The sequence below is a fragment of the Anser cygnoides genome, chromosome 1 (genome assembly GCF_040182565.1).
Source record: "Anser cygnoides isolate HZ-2024a breed goose chromosome 1, Taihu_goose_T2T_genome, whole genome shotgun sequence".
Taxonomy (NCBI): Eukaryota; Metazoa; Chordata; class Aves; order Anseriformes; family Anatidae; genus Anser; species Anser cygnoides.
The window spans coordinates 187,215,540-187,239,142 of record NC_089873.1 but is presented as its reverse complement, the minus strand read 5'-3'; the positions used below and the strand labels follow the sequence as shown (position 1 = coordinate 187,239,142).

Below are 23,603 nucleotides of genomic sequence, written 5' to 3'. Positions count from 1 at the left end.
CAAATAAGCAGACATACATGGAAATAAATTTGGGCATGAATTTAAAGGAAGGAATAAAACTTTTTCAAACACTCACCACAGTACTTTGGAGAAAAGGAAGAAATGGTTTCCATCCATGTGGACACATTGCCAAATATTAATTGAATCAGAGAGCTAATGGTGTGGTTCTGGAAAACCAGGTTGTTGGCAGTAATCTCAGTAATCAGGTCAAATTAAGGATTTGGGCCACTGTCAAACCCTTTCCTTATGGGGAAAGCAGTGACATAAAAACGGCTTCTCCAGACTGTCAAAGACTTGAGCTCTTCCTACCCAAAACTTAATAGCTGCTTCCATTAGTAAGTATTGGGAGTGTGGTTTCAGACAGAATTAGCAAAAATAAAAATTCTAAATAGTTCGGCTCTGAGTGCCTCTGTAGGCACTGTATACTATGTATACTTAAAACCTGGCATATAGATGAAGAATATTTTGAGCAGGGAAAACATCATAGCTGACATTTGGCTGCCCTTAAATAATGATAAAGTTGTAACTGTAGCCTGCCTCAAAATGTTAAGTACAGCCATTCTGCCCACCAGGAGGAAAAATGGAACTTTCTGAGGTCTTTTAAATTAAATGAAAACAAAAGGAAAATCCAAGCAGAAGATTTTTTTAAGATTTTATTTTGACATACTGTCTTACAAAGGGTAAACAAAACATGGTAATATAAATAACACAGAGAGTGTTTACGATGGTTGCAGGGAAGTAGGCAACCAGCATGAACTAGAACTTAAATACATAGGTCTGCCACTGATGGATAATTAAATTTATGGCAGAGTGAATATATAAAATAACCTTTCCTGCTAGAGCTCAGGATCTATGCGTGCAAAACGTGTTAGCACCAATAAATGTACTAAGATACTTAGTACAGATAATCGTGCATAGATATAAATTCGAAGTGCCATATTTTTCCGTAATTCTTCCTTTACGAATTATTTTGATCTGAAAAAGTAATTTGGATTTCATTAGAAACCTGCCTCATGATTCCTTCTGCTGTTTTCTTAATCTGTCTTCATTTCATTGACTACAGGAGCCCTTTACAACATTCTTTCTAAATGCAAATGATGGCAAATTTGACCACCCAGATCGAACCTTCTCTTCAGTAGCCAGGTCTTGGAGAAACAGCCAAAGAGATACCTCAGATGTGAAGGTAACATACACACTAAATGGACTAATATGTACTTTCATTTATGGTATTTTGTTTCTTGTAGAGACAAAGAATATTTTATATGTCATATCTTTATATTCAGTACACTAGATTTAGTTTAAATAAAAAGTAGATGTTATCGAAGATTATTGTTCTAATAGAAACAATCAAAGATTCTTTGAAGTTGAGTGGACAAAAGGTGTTTTGTTTTTACAGAAAAACAACTGAACTGATCTAATTTAGATCACATAATCAGGAGATGGAGAAAAGCCCAATAAATTGTTCTTTCCTGCTGTTAACTCGATATTTGGCCCACTCCATAAAACACAGCAGGAATTGGATTTGACCTTAAAGTGTCATATTGTTATAGCTTGCCTAGCTCTGGGTTTGCATTGCCTGGGGCAATTAATAAAGCATTAATGACAAGACCCATTTAAAATGTTGGCTTTTCTGTACAGCTTTAGCTTTTACTTGACTGTGCCTGGGGGTATTATGCAACAATACACATTAGATTAAAACAACTTCTACATGATATACAGAAACAGCCGGAGAGCAGGGTGATTTTACTGTTGTTATTCCTTACCTATTGTTAAATACAGAAGGCTATTGTTCGTGTACATGGAACCTTATCAGAAAGAAGCTGAAATCTTATAATATTTTGAATGTTGTTGTCCATTTTTGATTCTCATTTTCTCGTAATAAGGTTGGCAAAAACTGCAGTATACCCATAATTGCTTTTTCTAACTTTATTTTTAAGGTAATATATCTCTCTTCTATTTCAGTACTGCCACTCATACTAGGAAATGCATAATGAAAGTCAGGGTCACATTACCATTATATTTTTTATTTAACTTGACAAAAGAAGAAGTAAGTTTGTTGATTTAGTTTTATTCCAGACCTGTTTGCATAAATATTTTAGTAGTCTCAGAAGTGTATGTGGACAAACCATGTTATTCTTGTTCAGGTTCTAGTTAGAACAATGAATTGTAAATTATATTGTTGTCTTAATATGTGGGAGAAAACGCTTTTTAAAGAAAAGAAATTAACCAAGCTCTCTTAAAACCCATTTCATACTTATTTATGCTCCTCTTGAAGTCAGTAATGTTTTAAGTATTATTACTGGTATCTTTTTGACAAATAAATTAAAAAAAAAAAAGAAAGAATAATAAAAAAAAAGAAAATATTTTCAAAACTTGTTGGAAGGAGTTCAAATTGCTATTTACTTATTTGACATGCAGCAATTTCTTTGAATTCACATTGATGACATTCTTATTTTTCATTTACAATAAAATGTGGTTTTCCTAGTACTCCACTAGAATGGCCTCCTAGGAGTGGGGTTGAAATAACAGATAAGAGCCTTAAACTGAGGAATAAGGGAAGACAGTTGGAAGTGACTGTAATCTTCTTTCCTGGTTTTAGTACACAGGAGGAGGGCAGTTAAATACATGAAGGCATAGCAAAAGATAAAGGAATATCTGTGGACAGACGGAGAGATTATATTCAAGTAGGGTGTATAATTAGTGAAATGATTGTTCCTAAACTAGCAACCAAATGAGTTATCAGTAAAACAAGGAACTGAAATGTTTTTATGAAGAGACTAGGAGCCTTGTGAACCAAGTGGGGTAATTTACACTACTGCTGCCAGGTATGGCAAGGATGCAGGAATTATGGAGGAATTTTGTTGCAGTTAAAAAAATGTATCTTTATTTAAAAAAAAAAAAAAAGTTATTCAGATAGAACAATTATTTAAAAGTACTCAAAAACAGGTACTTGCCTTCAGAAAAGGAAGGCAAAAAAATGAAGATATGGTATAGCTATGTACTTTGATGTCATTAAACATAAAGAGTGGAGCTGTGGAAAGCTTGGATAAAATATTAACAATTAAGGGTCAGAGTCTCATCGGGGGCAAGATTGTAGAATAATTTATTCTAGCATACATTTGGGATTCTGCTGCTGAGCCCCAGAGTCAGATTTAGTTATATATATACATTTCTGTTATGCCATTAGGAAAAGAAATACTACTTGGAACTAAGTCATTACAGAAAATCTAATATGGGAGGCACAGATGAGGTATGTTAGCCAATAAATGTTTTCTCCAGATAATCCCTGACCTGTCTGTTCAGGGATACTTTAGGGATTAAAGATGCTGTTTAAAATATGGTTTTGTTAATTAATGAAGATACAGGGCAGTTGAGTTTAGAAATTAACCTTGAGTTGATTTATTATGAGTTGGTTTAGCTTAAGATAAAAATAGACAAAAGCAGATTTGAAAATAAGCTAAATCATTTAAGGTCTACTAAAGCAAATAGAAAAAGTTCATAAGCTGTCTAAATAAAAAATAAATAAATAAATAAATAAATAAATAAATAAATAAAGGTAGAAAGGAAAAGAGATTTGTAGGTGTATTTAATAACAGCATTCAATACATCACATCATCAAATTAATTTATTATGTACTGATACAAATTCACTACTGGAATAAGTCTTCAGTACACTTCAGTAGCCTAAGTGGTATATGTAAATGTGTTTCTGTTTTGTGTTCAGTTTTAAGAAGGAAACTTGAAGATCAGCAGGACATCAGAAAGCTTACAAGGAGACCAAAGCTACATGCTTAGCATTATAGCAACTGAAATATATCATGGCATCTAAATTCCAGCTGAAGGAGTTTGCTTAGTCTTTCATTTGTTTCATAGCTCTCATGTTCTTGGAGAACTCAAGTTTTTCTTTTTTCCTCGTTTGATTTTTAATATGTATTCATGCTGTATCAAGCAAATCCTGAGTTCTTTCTCTGCTGGAGAACAGCTAGTGAAAGTATATACTGAAACTGGAGGGAGCCATAAGAGCAGTATATATATATTTAAGGAGTTGGATACAGGAAAAAAAACCTGTATGTCTGGGATAATTAATGTCTAAGAGTGAAGACATGGTAACATAAATGCTATGAAACACGCAACTGTATGAAAGGGAGAAAATTGTTTGCCAGGGAACAAAGAGGTAAACCTTAAAGGAAAACCGAAAAATGCTTACTTTACCAACAGAGCATGAAAAGTTAAAGAGGAAGAGAGTATTCTCCAAATTTGAATATCCTCACAAAGCGAAGTGATAAAATCCTTATTTCTCAAGATTCTTAGAAGTGTGGACTGGTAAAACAGTGGAAAAACATTAGGGACAATCATGAATTGGCAAGAGGATGCGCTAGTTGACCCTTTAGGCCCTTTCCATTTGTAGAGTCTGTGTTTCTTAACGATAAATCAAGAATGAGTATAGCAGCTAATTGTTGCTGTTGTTTGTTGCTTAAGATCTTAATGAACTGCGTTTCTCAATGCCATGACATCAGGGCCAACTTTTCCCTGAGGCCTCAGAGTTCATTCTGAAAAAGGACAGGAAACTGAACTATTATTAATATTACAAATACCCCATTTTTTTCAGATCAGTTGTGCTCCTACTTGGAATGCCTGGCAGGCTTCTTATGCATTTTAATCAAGTTTTCAGACATAGGAAAAGGTTTCAGGAGCCACCAAGAAACCCCCTCAAAATTCCTACCCATTTTCCCTCTCTTCTAAGCAGAGCACCCTCTGTCTTGCACAATTAAAGAACTTCAGCTCTGTGAGCGTGAAGCAACCAAACATTCATGTTCAGCTGTCTGATAGCATCTAATATTTATATAGTGGTCCTGCAAGTCAATGCTGTGCTAAAGAAAAGATGTGTAGAGCTTACATGTGAGTATAAAATCTTAAAGCATGCTCTCTGTCCAAGTGTTCCTCATATTTGTGTAGCTTCTTACTGGTTGTACACAAAACTGTACGTGTAGATCTTTGGCAGTGGCACAGGAGGTGGATCCCATGTGATATACATGCTGGAAATGCTTTTCCCACCCTAGAGATTTTGTTAGTCTTTACAGAATATATGAGGTGTGTGGAATATGGACAGTGCATCAAAGTAACAAACTTTCAAAAGTGTTAAGAACAGCAAATATTCATTATTCATGTATTCCTTGTCATATATTTTAAATTCATCTGAGCTGCTATAAGCACATTTAATCTCTGATCTCGCTAATCTCATTAATTACGGTGGCACAGGTTATGAAATAATTTAAAACAGTGTGTGTAATGAATTAATCCAACATTTTTCAAAGCCATATATTGTAAGAGGGCCTCTGTTTTTACTTTCAAGTGCCATATTAATTGAGTAGCCTTAATTCTTTATTAGCATATCTATTAAAAATGATTTTTTTTTTAAAGAAAAGTGAAATCTGTATTTTTTTATTTATTTTTTTCCCCATGGGTTATTATTTAACAAAGAGGACTAAGAAGTGCTGAAGTCACTTATGAAGTGGGTCAGTTTTAGCTAGTAAATTGAGGTTTTAAGCATTGCAGACACTTCCCACAGCAGTGTTCTACAAAATCAGGATGTTTTAAAGAAAACTTCCAAAGCACACTTAAAGAATGCTGCATTAAAATTTAAAAAATAAATACTTGACATTTGCAAATGAATGTATATCTGTTTGGGAAGCTGCAGTTCTGTGGGTCAGTCCCCTTTTTCCACATGAGCGTGTCCTCTCATATTCTCTCTCTCTTTCCCTCCTCCCTCCTTCTTTCTCTCCCTTTGCATATGTGGAGTCTCCTGTGGAACAAAATTGTTTCACATTGAGATAAGGAAAACAGGGCTGTGGCAGTAGTTTGATCAGTCTAAAAACAACCTATAATTTGCACTTATTGATACATCTTGAATTGTGACAAAAGGTATGCCACCTTTGAAAAATGTAGCATGTGATATGTTATTGATCAGTGGATGATTTAAGATCTACTTAGGCAATTTTGTTAGCTACATTTGGGCTGGTTTGGTTCATTTTCAAAGAGACCTGTTCACCTATAGTGAACAGAATTAATACAGTGTGTGTGCTACGTGAGAATGGTAACACCCAGGGGAGAACCTGGATAACGGTTTATTTTATTGTGTCTCCCTTTATCAACATCGACCTTCTCTCCAGTTAATCAGCACAAGCTGGATGAGGAATGAATGTTAGTGGAGTGACCTTTGAGGAAACAAGTCACCCAGAAATGACCATAACTTGGCCAGTCAGCTTTCACATTTTTTCCTTTCCAACCCCCCAGCCTCTCCAGTTTTTGGTAACACTGACTTCCACAGAACCCCCAGTTCAGGCTCTAATCTTTCCTAATGCCTTTCAAACTTGTTATACTATTTTTTGAATAGTGTGTTTAGAAGGTAGCTCTGACAAAATGTCATTAAGGTGCCTTAGTGTAAATTAATGTAGTTAATGGAGGTACTCATGACTGACTCATTGACCTAGTACTGGGCTCTTGCGGAATTAGTGGATGCCAGGGGATCAACCTTTTGGGAGGAAAAGAAAGAAAGGAAAAGAAATGGCAGCTTTAAAACCTTGAAGTGAATTATATTAGAAAAGTGAAAACGTCTGTGTTGGATTTGATTTCATTGGGAGGCCATAAAATGGTATACCCTTAGCAAAACATATTAAACAGAAACGTCAGATGTGATTCAAGTGGTATACAATTATGATAGTGTTAATAGTGGTCTTCTATCACTCCAAGACATATTTTTAAAGTTTAATTTCTCAGCAGCCTGGATTTGTCACAAGCTTGTAAATTAGAACATGCATTTGGGGATGTTTTCTTATATGAAGACACAAGGCATATAATACTGTTAACTATACCTTGGGGTTTTAGTATAGCTATTAAAATAAACTAGAGATCACATTTACAGACAAGAAATGTCTGTTATAATATTCATTTTACCTTTTTTTACACCCCTCGGTAGCTTTACTGCATCGTTCTTCATCTGAGAAGAGCCAAGTATCTCACGCAGTTTGAAAGGTGGTGACTATTAAATGATAGAAAGCTAACCTGTCTTATTAGAAGTGTGAATGAAAGGGGAGCAGAGGAGGTTACCAGCTTGTGAAATGTCAAGGACAACTAGACAGAAATTACTGCAAATGGATTTAGATCAGTAGAATCCCTATTTTTATTAACTCTTTGAACTCTAGATATTTATTGTGGTAAGAAATTACCCATGACAGGTCATGTAGTCTGAAAGATTTATTTAGATCCTTTGATACGTTTTGACAATCAAATAATAATAATAATAAAAAAAATACTGAACTGTATCAGTTAATACAAAATTATATATCAGCTGAATGGCACACAATAACAACATGCATGTAAGTTGCTTAACCGGTCTATTAGTGTTTTTAATTTAATTTTATTTTTTTTGTCCAATATTGGTCCTGTGTCTTAGTTCCGTTCATTCCCTCATTTTATGCCCACAAACTGATGTAACTTCTGAGAAAGTTTTTTTACACGTTATTCTTGATGTTTTCCTTCATATTTTATTTTACACTGGTTGACTCAATGTTTGCAGTTTAGGAAGACAGTCGTTTGAGATTTGTCTTTCATGAAAATTTGTAGCTTGATGTAGAAACTTTACAGAAAAGAACAACTTTCTCAAAATCATGGTAGCTTCAAACAAACATGCCTTTGCACAGGCCTGGGTTTACGCTGACCTTTTACCACTCATTACACTAGTGGTGAAATTGGAGTTTTAAAGATCCACTTATCAAACAAGTGGAGTCAAATGGAGAGCAGAATGGGAGACAGAAGGTCCTCTGGTGTACCTACTATCACTGAGATGCATTTTCCTCTGCTAATTTCTGTCTCCCAATCCCTACCTTAAGGGTGAGTTTAAAAATGACCCTTCTAATGGAAGGAAATGGTGTAAGAAAAGATGTTATATGGTAAATTCTGCTCTGTATAAAAAGGAATAAAAAATAGCAGATCTTGTCAAGGAAGTATGCCATCTTAATCTCTGATCTAAAGGCCACTGAGGTTGACTTCTGTGTGATGAGCACTTGACAAAATATAATAAGGCCAAAGTATATAAAGGAATAAATGATGTTATGCACTGTTTAGGAGTAATTTGATAATGACTTCTAATGACTAGTTTGGGGAGAAACAAAGAATATCTTTCAGACTTGTAACTAAATCTTAAACCATGTAACAATACTGAAGGCAAAATAATTGTCATTTATTTTGATTTTTAGGAGCTGAAAAGGTGTAAAGGTGGCATGAGAATGCTGTCCAAATGTAATAAGCTGTGGAAAGAGGAAAGAGTAATTGATTCTCTGTATTCACTATGGATTGGTGGCTAGGACAAGGGAAAATAAGCTTAGATCGTGTAAAGAAAGATTCAGGCCAGGCATTAGGTAAAACTTGCTCAAATGGAGAATGATGGAGTCAGCTAAAGGAAGGACTGCGGGCTTACTGTCAGTCAGATTCTGGGACAACAGGGTGGACAAGTTATCTGTTTAATCTGAGGAATGGTCTGGGTCACATTTCAACATTAACAGTATTTGAGATATTTCCTCCCTGTCCTTAACAGGAAAAACACCCAAACGGTTGTCTGTATCTACCCATGTTCTTTATTAAAATATGAACTGAAACAACCCCACTTGTGAAACAAAGAAAACTCAGACTCTGGCTGAGAAAAATGTAAATAAGTTTTGAAAATAAGCCTAGCCTTTGCTAGTGTTATCTTTTCCTTCATTCTTCCAGCTTTCAGTGGCTTCTTGGTTAACACAATTCTCCCTGGGCCCTGGTTGTCATCTTTCTGTCTCCACGGAGGTTCCCTCCTGTCTGCTCCCTGCCTTTCCCAGCAGCCTCCCAGCTCTGTCCTTGCTCACCCGTCCTCTCTCTGCTTTCCCCAGTCTGTGCTCCCCTGGCTAAGCATGCTCAGGGGCTCTGGGAAAGGGAGTATTTGCCTTTCCATCCTCACTCAGCCCCTGCTGTCAGCAGCAGGTAGAAGAGAATTTTTTTTTTTCATTTTTGAAATTAATAAAGTGAAAATACACACAGAATAGATGAATGAAAGCAAATGATCTTAATATCACACTTCTCTAGGTTAGCTGTATTTTCTGTGCTTCCAAGTAGCTGAAGACACATTTTGAAGATATTTTGCAAAGATTGTCAGGTTATGGGATGCCACTTTTTTTTTTTTTTATAGTATATGTTCATTCATTATCTGGAAATGAGAAGGGGATGGATTTAACTGAACTATTTTTAAGTGGTGTGGTTATGTAGTATAGTCAATAGTGAAGACAACAAAATTTAAGAGGCATACCAGACGATATCAAAGAAAACTGAGTGGTTAATGCAAAATATGGGAAATATGTAGCTGGGAAAGGTCACATGCGACATTGTTTGCATCTGCAGTAAAGGTTCAGTTCATGCTAAGTAGTATTCAAGTAAGCAAACATAATTGTAGGCTGCACTAAAAATAACATTGAAGAGACTGCTGAGACTGTAACAGTGGCTTTATTTAATTTTTTTGCAATGCTATATTTAGATTATTTAGATTAGTTACTCTGATTTAAAAAAAAAAAAAACAAAAAAAACAAAAACAGGAGATGTGTAACTGAAGTGATTAGGGTTCTAGAGAGTGCTATTTCAGGAGGATTTAGAAGTCTGGCACTGGTTAGTTTCCAGAATACAGGAATAAGACAGGTCAGGCTAAACATATACAATGCAATAAATCTTATGAAGAAAGTTAATCACATGCTTTCTATTTATTCTATTTCTATTTATGTTTGCTGCTATACCAGACAAGGGAACATTAAATTACACTGAAAGCAAATAGCAACAAAGATAAAATTTCTAAATGGAAATACCATAAAAAATATTCAGTGACTTTGATCTCTTTGTTTCAAGATACCATTGAAGTCAGAAGGTTAGGAGAATTCAATTAAACACTAGATGTGTCTCTGGGTAACTCTGCCTAAATCTTTTGTGTACATTAGATGTAAAAATTCAGTTAAATCCTAGGATGTGTAAAACTGAAGAAGAAAAGTTGAGTTTACATATCTTTGAAGGAATCATAAAGATGCTTGCTGTCTGAGATTATGGGTTAGCACATCACCATATTGTATTAAAAGAAAAAAAGTTAAAAAACAGTGGTGTTTCAAGCCTTCTATCCAAAATAGAAATGCACTTTATTTTAAAGTTATACTTTTTTTCACCACTAAATTCTGTTTCATTTGAATATTAATTTGAATATAGCTTTGAATAGGTAATATTTCAGCATTCTTAGGTCCTCTGGAATTTGACCTGCCTTTGAGGCTGTCATTTAGTGATTTGTAGCACATGTTGCTCTGTGGCCAGCTCTTAGTCCAAAATTAGTAGTAGAAAGCACTAGAAAGATTTGTGTCGAGTGTTCTCCAACTTTGAGGACTGTTCCTTCTTCTTTGAGCTCTCAGGGAACCTGAGACTTAGTGAATCATGCTTAGGGGAAAAGTTTGCTTTTAGAACCCTGAAAACCATTAGAGGTATACAATCAAATTTAAGATTGTCAGTAAAATAATCTGTTTTCTTTTAACCTTACAAGATATTCAGGACTGTTTTCTGTTTTGCTTTGCTCCGGTTGCTCTTTTAGTATTTACCACATCAAATGTTTTTAAACATTTTTGGCTTTTTGAAATTGCATTTTGTAATGCGCTATTCAAACTCAAACTTGTCGCATTTGGCTACTGGTTAGATATTGATTGGCAATGCATTTTAGTCTAATCTGAATTCAGATTGTTTGTAGTATATTAAAATGATGTGAAGAAGACAAGTAAATTGCTTCCCCCAAAATACTTAAATTAAACATAAATATTCATATAAATATATGTTTTTAATGAATAAACTTGAAAGGACCATCTATGCTTCAACTGTTCTATTCTCTATGGCGTTGCAGAACAGATTTAATTAGATAAGTTAGTGTCTGCAGTGATTTTTTTTTACGCTCTGCATGTCTGCAGCCTTGAAAGGACCACAAAGAGGTTCAGGTTTCTGGTGCTGTGTCATCAGTTTTGATCATGTTACACAACTGAATACTATAGTGCTTTTAACAATGGAATTTAGCGAATTTAATCCATGCCTGGATATTAGAAAAGAGATAGTGGAGTTCAAAGCTTTTTTCTTTTGCATTTTTTTTTCAGTTCAATACTTTCTGCTAAAATAATAGACAGCAACATATGGAGATATTTATTATGTCAAAATGCATTTCTATTTAGCTATCTGGAAATTGGGAAAAACTTCTCACTCTAACTTACCTTAACTTAACTAGTATATTAATACATTACAGATTATTTAAGCTACTCAGTCACTGAATTTTGACAGTTTAAATATCATTTATTTACACTTTAAGAACAGCCACTGTAGTGATATTTTTCTCTCCATGTATTTTTGAACCTTTATTACAGTAGAAATGTTCATTTACCCTGAATTTACTCCCTTATATAGGTAATCAAATTGCCACCTCTTCTTATGCATTAAAGTATATAAATAAAATCAATACAGTGTTTTATCAGCAATTTTTTCCCCCATTTTTAAATAGTATAGTTAAATGCTGCTTAAAACATCCCATTCATTTATAGTACTGTATAGGATCACCATACATTTTCTTGTATGCATTATTCTGACGAGGTCTCCTTCACTGATTTGCTTTGCTTTTCCAAACTTTTGCTTTTTATGACAATAGATATGGGAAAAACAAAGAATATTGCTTTATGAAAAATTTTTGAAGTACAAGAAAACAGATCGTAAAAATTCTTAAATATATGCACATAAACATATGCAAAATAGGAGTGCTTTCATGGGTACTACAATAGAACCTGATTCCAGCAGCACCATTTAGCTTCTCTCTATAAATGTAAGGTCTCATTTTGTGTTTTCTCCTTCCTAGGAGTTAATTCCGGAGTTTTACTACTTACCAGAGATGTTCGTCAACAGCAATGGCTATAATCTAGGAATCAGAGAAGATGAAGTTGTTGTAAATGATGTTGAGCTCCCCCCTTGGGCCAAGAAGCCTGAAGACTTTGTACGCATCAACAGGATGGTAAGCAGCACTTTAATTTAGCCTGAGTTAGGACTTCTGTGTTTTAACAAGATAACCTGCTGCTGCTTTTTCATATCTTTAGAACTAGGTGTAAATAAATAAAATAGAAAGTGAAGGAAAATTTGCATTCTGTCTTACTTGACGGAACCCTTTATCTTACAATAAAATTGTGTTTTTACTCTCTCATGAGAAGGCATCAGGTGGGTGTGAGTTGGATGCTGCGGGACAGCATGAAAAAATTAAGTCTGTTTCTCTTCACTGCCTTCTACATGAAAAAAATAAAAAGTTGTTATAAATGATGATGTATTGCAAGAAATATTATGTTTCTTACTCTTTGGAAGCTATGTACTTCCCATTCATCAGAGATGAACTGGAAGTCAAGAGATACAAACGTTAGCCAACAACTGCAGTCTCTAAAAAAATTGTGCAAAAGAAATGCTCTGATGTAAATCATTATGAAGTCTGCAGAATTTTAGCATGAAAAAACATTTATCTGTATTGGTAGTTGGGTTTTGTGTGTGTGTGTTTTGTTTGGTTGGTTGGTTTTGGTTTTGTTTTTTTTGCCTTTACTTTACAGATAATGATTTCCATTAATGATAGAATTAATATGTAAGTATGCATATAGTCATTTTTAGAAAAAACAAGGTATATTCTAATGTCTAGGGCAGTAATGGTTCAATTTATGATTGTATTTTTGAAATGGATCTTCCTTAAAATGTGTCTTATCTATGTTACTTTAACAGTCTTTGAAGCTATGGGCTTCCATACAGTTGCAGAGCCATTCAGCGTGTGCATTATTCCCTACAGTGCTTTTGTGGTAATACTGGATGTCTAGCAATGTTGTTTTTCTTATGATCACTTTGGCAATTTAATTTCAAGAAATGTGTATTTCAAGAAAATTGTTCTTCAGGGGTTGGTGGAAAAATAGACATATGAAGTTCAAAAGAATAGAGGAATATTATAAAAACAAACTTATTCCTAGATGTGTGTGATTTAGAAGTGTCTGTTTGGAACAGTAAATGATTTGACATATGTACAGCAGTCTCCTAAGGAAGTGATGGCAACCTCGTCACTTGAGGCTTATGAAAAGCACTAAACAAAGCATGAGAAATGTGTTCCAGGGAGTAGTCCATCGTTGGCAGGAAGAAGCTGAACAACATTTTCCTTCTTTTTCTTGGCTGCTTTCTCTTATAGATGCATATTTTGTAACATGTTTTCAAAAGCAAGTAATTGTCACAGCTGGTGGCAATAAATTCAAGTGCAGTTTTACCAGGAAAAAAAAAAGGTGTGGACTAAAAGGATCACTACCCTTTATTTCCATTCTCAAGCGTGGTACACGCAGTTACAGGTGAGCATCTCCAGGGTGCCCGTGTCACTTCACAGAGCCCTTTTTCTGGGTTGAGGTTGTGGTGAAACCTGAGCTGGACGCAGGAGTAATTACACTGAAGTTGACCAGAGGTTTAGTTTTGACATCTGTAAGAACAGAAGCTTGATACCTTAGTGGCAGAGGATAAACAAACTGCCATCTTTGGGGAAATAAAATGAGAGATGCATATTGATTAATTCCTTTGGGGAAATTTTATAAAGAATGTTCCTTTTTATATCCTAGATTGTGCTTCTCCATCTTTCCACAAAGATGGAAGGATAAAAGATGCTATGTGATAAGAGATCACTTGAAGAAAATCTTTAGCTTTAGCATGTTTGATTTCTGTTGTGCAATTTCTCCTTTTTAGAAAATAGCTTAGGAGTTCTCTATACAAAACTTTTGTTCTGGGATATTTATGGCTGTTGAAGAAAACAGATGCTTGTGTGAATTTAAAGTACAGCATTTATGCCCCTTCATGACTATAACTTCAATAAGGGCTGGTAGTTAAAAGCTGGAAATACTTCTTAAATATTAAGCTGTAATAGCACTAATGACTGATTCCATATGTGTGTAAGTACGCTAAAACTGCCATGAGTCGGATGAGCTGGTGTTAAGATTGTAGCATTTGAATTACAGGCTTCAACTAATTGAGAAATTTTCCAATTTCTAAAATCAGAAATGATCTCATTTATGTATCACACCCTTCCACCCCTGTCCCCACAGATGTATCATGCCATTATTACACAGTTTTGCCTGGAGGCATTTTCTGTGTGGCCTTTCTTCATCCCAGCATCTACTTTTAGCAAGAGCGTGATCAGTAGTTGAAGTTCAGTTCTACACAGATACATACTGTCTTGAAGTGAGCAGCTTGATGAAGTTTGCAAATGACAATAAAGTTGGAAATTGCTTAGAAAACAGGAGAAAGAGGCATAGATTTATTTGAATTAGATACAGAAAATACATGGGAAATCACCTTGGGAGGAAAGAATTAAAGATATTCAATAGGAAGCAGAAGTTTGGAAACAAAAATAGTACCAAAAGAGAGCAGCAGCAAGGGAAGGGTGTTAATGAACAGCAATTAGATTAGATATCACTGTAATTCTATACAACACCAGGTAGGATCCAATGTATTTGGATGCCATCTACGGAGAATTGTTGCATCACAGCGGATGTATACAGTTGTACCTGCCTATGGGCCTTCTGAGACTGCACCTGGAATATTGGATTCACTTCTGGGTGACTAGATGACAAAAGAAGTATTTGCATTTGGAAGCAGTTCAGAGGATAGAAACAATGTGAATAACTTCAGGATTTTAAAATAACCCTGTATATGAATAGTTCTTTGTAAAGCTTACTACAAAGTAGCAAGTAGATAAAGTAAGATAATCCCCTTCATGAAAAATGCAGAAAATATGTGTAGAAAGAAGTCACAGAATTACATTTTGAAAGATAAAACGTAATGATTTTTCAGGAAAAAAAAAAAACCAACTTCCTCACATAGGGTTTTAGTGCATAGGGCAAACAGACTGTATACTTTCATTTTGGTCACTAAAAACAGACAGGTCAAAGTAGGGAACAATTATAAAAAAATTGGAACGTTTGACATTCCCTACGTAACATCAGAGTCCTTGTTTTGAGCTGGTCAGCAGATGTATTATTCAGTTAGGTCATCCCCAGGCCAAGCTCTGGCTGTTACACAAGAATCTATCTCTAGAAAAAAAGCTAGCCCGGGTGTGGTGCTGACGTGTAAAACACAGCAAGCTTGTGCAAGTCTGGAATTTCTACAGCAGCTTTGCAAAGCGAGTAGAGTGCAGGTTTACAGGAAAGCCACAGAAAATTGAAAAATATTTCAAGTAAGTGTTATCCTGATCCCTTGTCCAATGAAGTCAGTAGTAGTCATTTCATTACACTGGAAAGGATCCTATGTGGTACTGTGTCACGTAGAGTAGGAACTCCTTTTTCCTTAGCTGACAATATTTTAATCTGTTCATACATATTTTTTGCTTGCTGACAGCATATATAAAGCATAATTTTATGTGGGAATAAATACAAATCTTTTTATAAGGCCTACTTGCTCATTTTCTTTTAGTAACAGCAGTAATTTCAACATTTCATCTTAAGGCTTACCAAAGCAAGCAGAGAACAACCTAGCAAACTCCACAGAGACAGTGATGTGAAAGGACTTATATTAACCAATTGATTAACAAGCTTTACTAAAATTCTGTTCAGATTAATAAATGGAAGGTAGGTTTGGGGTGTTTTATTCAGTTTTTCAGTCAGGTGTTATACATTTCTAACTAAACACAGAAATAGAAGTGGAAATTGATTTCCATCAAAGGAGATGCCTTTAAGCTTTGGAAAATTAGACTTGTTATAAACATTGGAAAAGACAGTCCCGTTATGTTTAAGACCTACTGCAGCAGATTCTAAAGCACTCAGCGTATACATCAGGGATTGTTGTAGCAGTTTTATTTATCCATACAAAGCTAGACTGATTACTACAGACTTACTCATGAAACATTAATAAAGCACTATGTTCAATGCTAACATGATTATGGTCTGACCTCGGTGATGGCACAAAGGACAGAGGCAGAAAGTGTCCCTGATAACATTACCCTAATGCTGGGCTCATCAATCATAATCTCCCAGTTTACCAGGAAAAAAAAAAAAAAAGGGAAAAAAAAAAAAAACCACACATAAAACCTTCCACAGATGTGCATCTGTAGTCCTGCTCAGCTTCTCAATCCCCACAGACTTGGAGCAGTCCTGAGAGCCAGAAATAGAGCATATTCAGTCAGTAAGTCAAGCATGTTAAATCAAGGCGGGGAACACCACTGTGAAACACTGAAGCAGAGCTTTTATAATAACTGTTCTTTAGTTTGGAAACAAAAGATGCAATATTGTGTAATTCAAAGTTAATTATAATGATATTTTCATTATGGCTTAGGCACATATTAAATTACAAATTACAGTGTTGAGTAAAATGCATTCACATAAATTATTTTTTGAAAGCCTAAATGGTGTCCTGTTTTTGTTATACATATTTTGTTCCTATTACATAACTGTTACTAAGATTGAATTTTCTTTCTGTCTTTGAAATGATTTATTTACACTCTTCTGCTGCCAATTACATTTTTGTACAGTTCCCTGGCTATTGAGAAGCATGCGTAGTATTTCATAATTAAAAAGCCTCTTGAATAGTCATTAGATACCTCTATTATGAAATCTCTGTTCTGCGAGGATCTGGAAGATTTATCTTTTCTGCTCACCATTCAGCAGCAGCTGACATTCCTTTCTTAGCAGATAAGCAGTAGATAAGATTTTGTATTATTTCATCACTAGTAGCTTGTTTGATTGTTTTGTGTGTATAGCCAAGGTTTGTCCTTAATACTATTAAACTCATTCAGCTCACAGGGGTTTCAACCAAACTGGGAAATCACTGGGATTTTTTTTTTTTTGAAACTTTCTATATCACTGAAGAATCTATGTAAATGTCGAAGCTGCACACGTAAAGGATGTTTCTGTGCAAACATCCCTTAATAACCCAAATATGTACAATGCTCTTCAGTCTCACTTTTATTAAAAGAGTACTTTGCTTAAACAAAGAGAACTAATTCCAGATATCAGTATTTCCTTTTTACTCTTATAATCAGATTAGAAAGAGTTTACTCTTATAATCAGTACAAGAAATGCTACATGAGTAAAAGAAATATTAGGCTGAGAGAATCTGTACATTCAGTGCTTTTCTCAGGACACAAAAATACCTGACTAAATGCAAAATGCACATGTGCTAGAAAGGTGTTAGAATAGCTTATTCTATAAATATAAATTTATTTATAATAAATGTAGAACTCCAGATACTTTACACAACCCATGGTTTGCATAAAAATAAAAAACAGTGCCTCCTATTGGAATCTCTGTAAAACATCATTATAACTCCAAATTAGGATGATAGAAGAGGAAACTGTGGTGCCTTTGTACTGCACAAAGCTCGGAATTTAAGGGAGAGAAACTTAGTGTAAATACAATTACCTAGGTTTCTTAAGACAGACATCTAGTGGAAAGTGTAGATGTTCAGATGTTCCTGGTTTAATGTTACGGAGGAGTGATTTATGAAATTCCTACATTTGCCCAGAATTGAAATTGAAAATAGCTATAGAACTTGATCTCACTAAGCAGTAACTTGGCTAATATTTACTTTATTTAGCTTATACATAAGCATCAACTCACTAATTTATATTTATATTTTGCAACAGTTACAGGTCAGATTTTCAGCCTGTGGAACATGTATGTGTGCATACACTTGCATGCGAACACATAAGAAACACAGTACCTTTACTTCAAAATATTTATCTTTATCTCACAACATTTTTCTATTGTCAATTACAATAGAAAACAACAACAACAAAAAAGGATATCAGTTTATTTCTGTTTAACAGTGAGAATCTTTTTAAAGGACATAAATAATACTATATCATTATTAATATATATGTGATATCATTAATATACATTTATAATATACCACAGAAAATACTATTCAGTACTATATAGAATCACATAGAATCACAAAATCATATAATATCCTGAGTTGGAAGGGATTTACGAGGACCATCAAGTGCAACTCATGGCTCCACACAGGACTAACTAAAATCATCACAGCATGGCTGAGATTGGAAGGCTCCTCTGAAGGCCCCTGGTGCCACCCCTGCCCAAGCAGGGACACCCAGAGCAGGCTGCCCAGGACCACGTCCAGGCGGCTTTTGGAGATCCCCAATAAGGAGACCCCACAGCCTCTCTGGGCAGCCTGTGCCAGGGCTCCGTCACCCGCCCAGCACAGAAGTGCTGCCTGGTGCTCAGAGGGAGCCTCCTGGGTGCCCGGCTGTGCCCATGGCCTCCTGTCCTGGCACTGGGCACCACTGAGCAGAGCCTGGCCCCGTCCTTTCTGCACCTTCCCTTCAGGGGTTTAGGGACATGGATGAGATCCCCCTGAGCCTCCTCTTCTCTAGGCTGAGCAGTCCCAGGTCTCCCAGCGTCTCCTTACGTGAGAGATGCCCCAGTCCCTTCGCCATCTTGGTTGCCCTACATTGGACTCTTTCCAGTATGCCCAGGTCTCTTTCGCATGTGGGAGCCCAGAGCTGGACACAGCACTCCAGGTGCAGCCTTACCAACACAGAGCAGAGAGGAAGGATCTCTCTTAACCTATTGATTATACTTTGCCTAATGTAGCCAAGAATACCATTAGCCTTCTTAGCAGCAAGGGCACAGTGATGACTCATATTCACCAGGACATATATAATTATATAAGTAATAATTATTATTTTTCTTTTTTGATTGTTTGTTTAGTCACATTTCAGATTGAAGATGTGCTCACAAAATTAATGTCCCCAGTATATTTTAAAGCCACAATCTTCTTGAATACCATCTTCTGTAGGGCCATCAACAGCTTATCTTAATGATTTTTTTTTTCTGCATGTTGTTACTATTGTACCTAGAAATTATATTTACACAAAAATTCTCTCACCCTATTCCCCACTGAGCATTGCATATTCATGAGAAACCAAACCATGTACTGTTGACAGTGACGCACTTATAAATTTTCAGGAGGGACCTGTGTGGAGGGGCAGCAGCCCGTCTCTGCCAAAATCCCCATCGCAGTAGTCCTCCACCACGGAGACTGGCAGGTATTCCCCTTGCCAGACCAAACATCCTCACAGCCTCCCCTTTGGGCTTCACCCCTTACAAATTTCCCCAAATCCTGTGTTGCATTTCAGCATACAAACCTTTAAAGCATTAGACCTCTAAACATAGTACAATAAATCTGCTTAAAGCAGAAGACAGGACACGCTGCAATGGAAAAGTAGCTCATTTATGTAGTAAGTTATTAAAGAGTAGTTCATCCATGTGAAATAGAAGTTCTTCAGACCTGCCAGGGTCACTGAGACCTTCTCAGGAATGACAAGCTGCTGAGTAGGGGCCGGTCATGCAATCTGAACCTGCCTCAGGGAAACATAACTTAGGCATTCAATTCTCCTACCTACTATGTGGGAGAGGATGTTAGAAAAGATAATGGGTGAAATATGCTGATTTGACCCAAGCATGTTTTTTTTCAAATTTACTCTCCAACCTTTAAATAGTCTACTTTTATCTGAAAGCTTTGACAGTTTCCTAAAATGTTCTGCATACTCTAGAAATAAAGATGCTATTTTTGACCAAAGCAAATGCCTAACATTTCCTTTCCATGAAGTACTTTTTAATAACTAAATAATAGATATTGCTGCAAATGAACATTATAAATATGCAAAGTTTGGAGGAGAAAGAGAACAGTTGGGCTGCTTATTGTAAGTTGGTCAGAGATGGATGCTGGAATGGATGGATACAGCAGGCTTTAAATTCTGTTTTAAATTTTCTTACATGCAAAGGAACATTAAAAATTTAGCATTTAAAAGTTAGGAAGTGCTTTATTTATGATTGCCATCGCATATGTAAGTTTATCCTTGCATGCTATCATCCTGCATACTAAATGAGGTAAAAGTCCTATGAAAAATATTATATGAGATCGTGCAGTAACTAACTATATCATGTTGCATGCATGCAATAAAATATAATCACAGATCTGGCATTTCTAATTATTTATGGGGTGACACTTTGAAACCAAATACTATTAGTCTAATAATATTTAGTGTTAAATAGTATTAACGCTATTTAAATAATATTAGTCACAATTTGCATGTGATAGCCTCTGAATTTGAAAAGGGAACAACACTTTTTTATACATTTCTCTGCAACATTTGTTTGTAGTTTCTTATACAGTCCTGAACGTCAGCCCTTGAAAACTGAGTTCCATGTCAGCTATTAAGCCTCAGCCTTCCCATCGATATTCCTCAGAAATAACATTCACTGATTTTGACAGAAAAGAGTCCAGATTTCCACCATGGCATAGAGAGTGCTTCTTCCACGTGGAGCATTAGGGGGAACGTCTGAGGAATGATTGCATGGTTATCTGGGGAGGCAGACAGGGCTGGTTTTCTCTGCTGGCTGCTGTTCCTGCCTGTGGGGTGGTGGACAGGGGGCTGCTGCTGGTGGGCAGTGTGTGACATGGTACTCTAGTGTCTGATGATTATTACTTATTCAAGTTTCTTCCTTTTGATGTAAATTAATACAATGAAAATACATTTTTACAAAGTTTATCTCCCTATGAAATTTAAACTTTCCTGGGGCAGACATGAAGCCTTGTCCTAGGTGGAAAGTGTTTCCACTGAGTAGTGGCACTGTGCTAGAAACAACTGAGGAATTAGGATTTCTCAGGAGAGAAACCAAAGCAAGACAAAGAAAAAAAAATAAAAATAAAACAAAAAAAAGCACCAAAAGTCACAATCTGAGAATTAAAAGTATTGGATAATGTAACATAGAGGGTTCCTGCCAGCTCTACCTGTCGTGTGTAGTCAGTAACAGTAAGCTTGATATGTATGTTTACGTAACACATTGTATTAAAGCTAATATTTATTTATTTGTTAATTTTTAAGACAGAGATAGACTCTCTTCAGTGGTGCCCAGTGCCAGGACAGGAGGCCGTGGGCACAGCCGGGCACCCAGGAGGCTCCCTCTGAGCACCAGGCAGCACTTCTGTGCCGGGCGGGTGACGGAGCCCTGGCACAGGCTGCCCAGAGAGGCTGTGGGGTCTCCTCCTTGGGGATCTCCAGAAGCCGCCTGGACGTGGTCCTGGGCAGCCTGCCCTGGGTGTCCCTGCTTGGGCAGGGGTGGCACCAGGGGCCTCCAGAGGAGCCTTCCAACCTCTACCATTCTGTGATTCTGTACTTCATTTTCTTCTAACTGTATAATTAAAAGTTAGTTCCCAGAGCTAGGAACTGAACCTCACCTGCTCTGATCAAAGGGAACAAGGTATACAACAGTGTACAAAGGCAGCACTGTGGTGTATTTTGGGGAAAGACACATATAAAAGCTTTGTTAATGGAACAAAAATCTTTTTACTACCAGTTCTTGTTTATCAGACCTTCTCTGAAGGTAGTGTTGGGAATGAAGGAATGAGTGCGCCAGCATGGCATATTAAATAAATTCTCAGTCAGCTAGTCTGGTAGAGGGGTAAGGAGAAACAGTGTAACGCATTCAGACTTGAAAGCTCCATGTCAGGCAGTGGTATCTGCTAAGGATGCCAATAATGTCTGATAAAGGTATGTTGATTGCATCAGACTCAACGGTAAGGCTGTCATCAATTTCCTCTGTCTAATATTAATCTCTTTCCATATGCTGAGCAACGGAGTGGCAATCCTTGAAGCCATTTTTAAACTAGCTAGTCGTGGCCTGTCTTTTCCCCAGTGAGACAACCTCATATCAGAAATGAGTGTGAAAAATGCTCCTATCCTTTGAGGAATTAGTCACAATTCACACAACGAGTTCAGAACCTCATTTTGCCGATACAGCTTTTTAATCCTCAAGTTTCCATTTTAGATATAAAGATAATTAGAACTAGTTGGAAAATGAGCTGGAAGATTGGGTTTATGAAATTGTTTTCCCACTTTCATCAGTTTCTCTTGACAAATTAGCTGACTTATTTGACAAGCCCAAAAATTAATAATTAAAACCCTTGCAGCTAGAAGAAAGCCAGTAGCTGAGAAGAAAATTAGCGTGATATAAAGCTGAATGAAAGAATAATATTTTTTTTAGCTTTTCTCTCATGATATAATTCTGGTTTTTAATATTTGAAGGATTTCAAATATACCGAATAAGCCTGAACAGGAAATGTAATGATGCCCATTACGTTTCTTCAGTTAACAAGACATAGTAAGGCATAACTTAAGCATGAAACTGCAGGATGGAATTTACCTCCTAACTCTAAATTTCACTTACAGGCTCTGGAAAGTGAGTTTGTGTCATGTCAACTTCATCAGTGGATTGACCTTATATTTGGCTACAAGCAGCGAGGACCAGAAGCAGTGCGTGCACTCAATGTTTTCCACTACCTAACATATGAAGGCTCTGTGAACCTGGACAGTATCACTGATCCTGTCCTCAGGGAGGTAGGTGTTTCTGCCATTTCATTCTAAAAACTGCTGTCATCTCGCAAGAAATGGTACTTTTTCCATCTTTCACTGCTGCAGAAAATTGTGGGCCCTAGGTGACTTCTGAAGCAAGTATTAATAAGCTAGCAATAAAACAGATGTCCCAAAGTATTTTGTTTTCTTGGAATTACTAATATATTTTATGGTCAGTTATGATATGGAAAATTGTAATATAATATATATTCTGTAATTTAAAATTCTGCTACTTTTTATAATTTATTTTTATGAAGTTCACTTAATAGAACCAAGAAACTAAAGAGAAAAACTACATCACAGTCATAGGAAAAAATCTCACCTTTTCAGTCAGATAATATAGGAGAAAGTTTATATGTGATTAAGAAAATACTTGCTAGATGGGCAATGGAAATGATTCAGATTACTCTTCTGTTAATCATGTAAAGCATAATCAAAATGTTGCCAAAATAGAAAGTGTTTGCTATTTGTTGTACATACAAGCATTTATGTTTGTATATATGTGTGTAATATATGTACGTGCATAAATAGAGTGTGCATTTCAAATTTATCAGTAAATTTTAAGAAAATTTTTCTAGTTACCTTGATATGTTTCCCTCCAGTGACTGTATTTGTTTTTAGTAAGACTATTAATTTGAATGATTATTTCTCAAATATCATCCATTCGTTGGATAAAACAATTGAAATGAGGTGGAAAGTGTGAAGAAGCAACAGCTGCTAGATGAGTACTGCTGTGATGAAGCTGTACACACAATCTTCCATTCCCCCAGATAGCTACCATCTGCTGTATGTAAAACAGTAATAATTTATACATTGCCAGGCGAAGCATTATTGTTTGCTTGTTTGTTTGTTTGTTTTTACGTCTTGGAGACAGAAATCTACAGATTTCAGAATGAAATAGGTTCTAGGAAGCATTTACATTCGACTTCATATTGGGTTTTGTCATGTTGCTTTCTAATAGTGAGTTGCATCTTTCTACCTATGGTGCTTTTAGAAGAGTAGAACAAAAAACCTCATTCATACCCCTAGGCTGCTATAGCTATATTTTCATCCCATGCACTGCAAAGTTAATATTCTATGAACAGTATTTGCTTAGTTTTACA

The 23,603-nt window shown here is 35.9% G+C and overlaps 1 protein-coding gene across 11 annotated transcripts in view; it reads left to right on the top strand.

The window, feature by feature from the left end:
- The window catches only part of NBEA (neurobeachin), a 521,005-nt gene that overhangs the window by 450,260 nt on the left and 47,142 nt on the right, over positions 1-23,603 (top strand). For all 11 annotated transcript variants that reach the window (XM_048081219.2, XM_066989702.1, XM_048081215.2 and 8 more), the window contains 3 exons: positions 1,064-1,183; positions 11,932-12,084; positions 22,318-22,485. In XM_048081219.2, the coding sequence (XP_047937176.2) occupies positions 1,064-1,183; positions 11,932-12,084; positions 22,318-22,485 (441 nt within the window). The remainder of the gene's footprint in view (positions 1-1,063; positions 1,184-11,931; positions 12,085-22,317; positions 22,486-23,603) is intronic.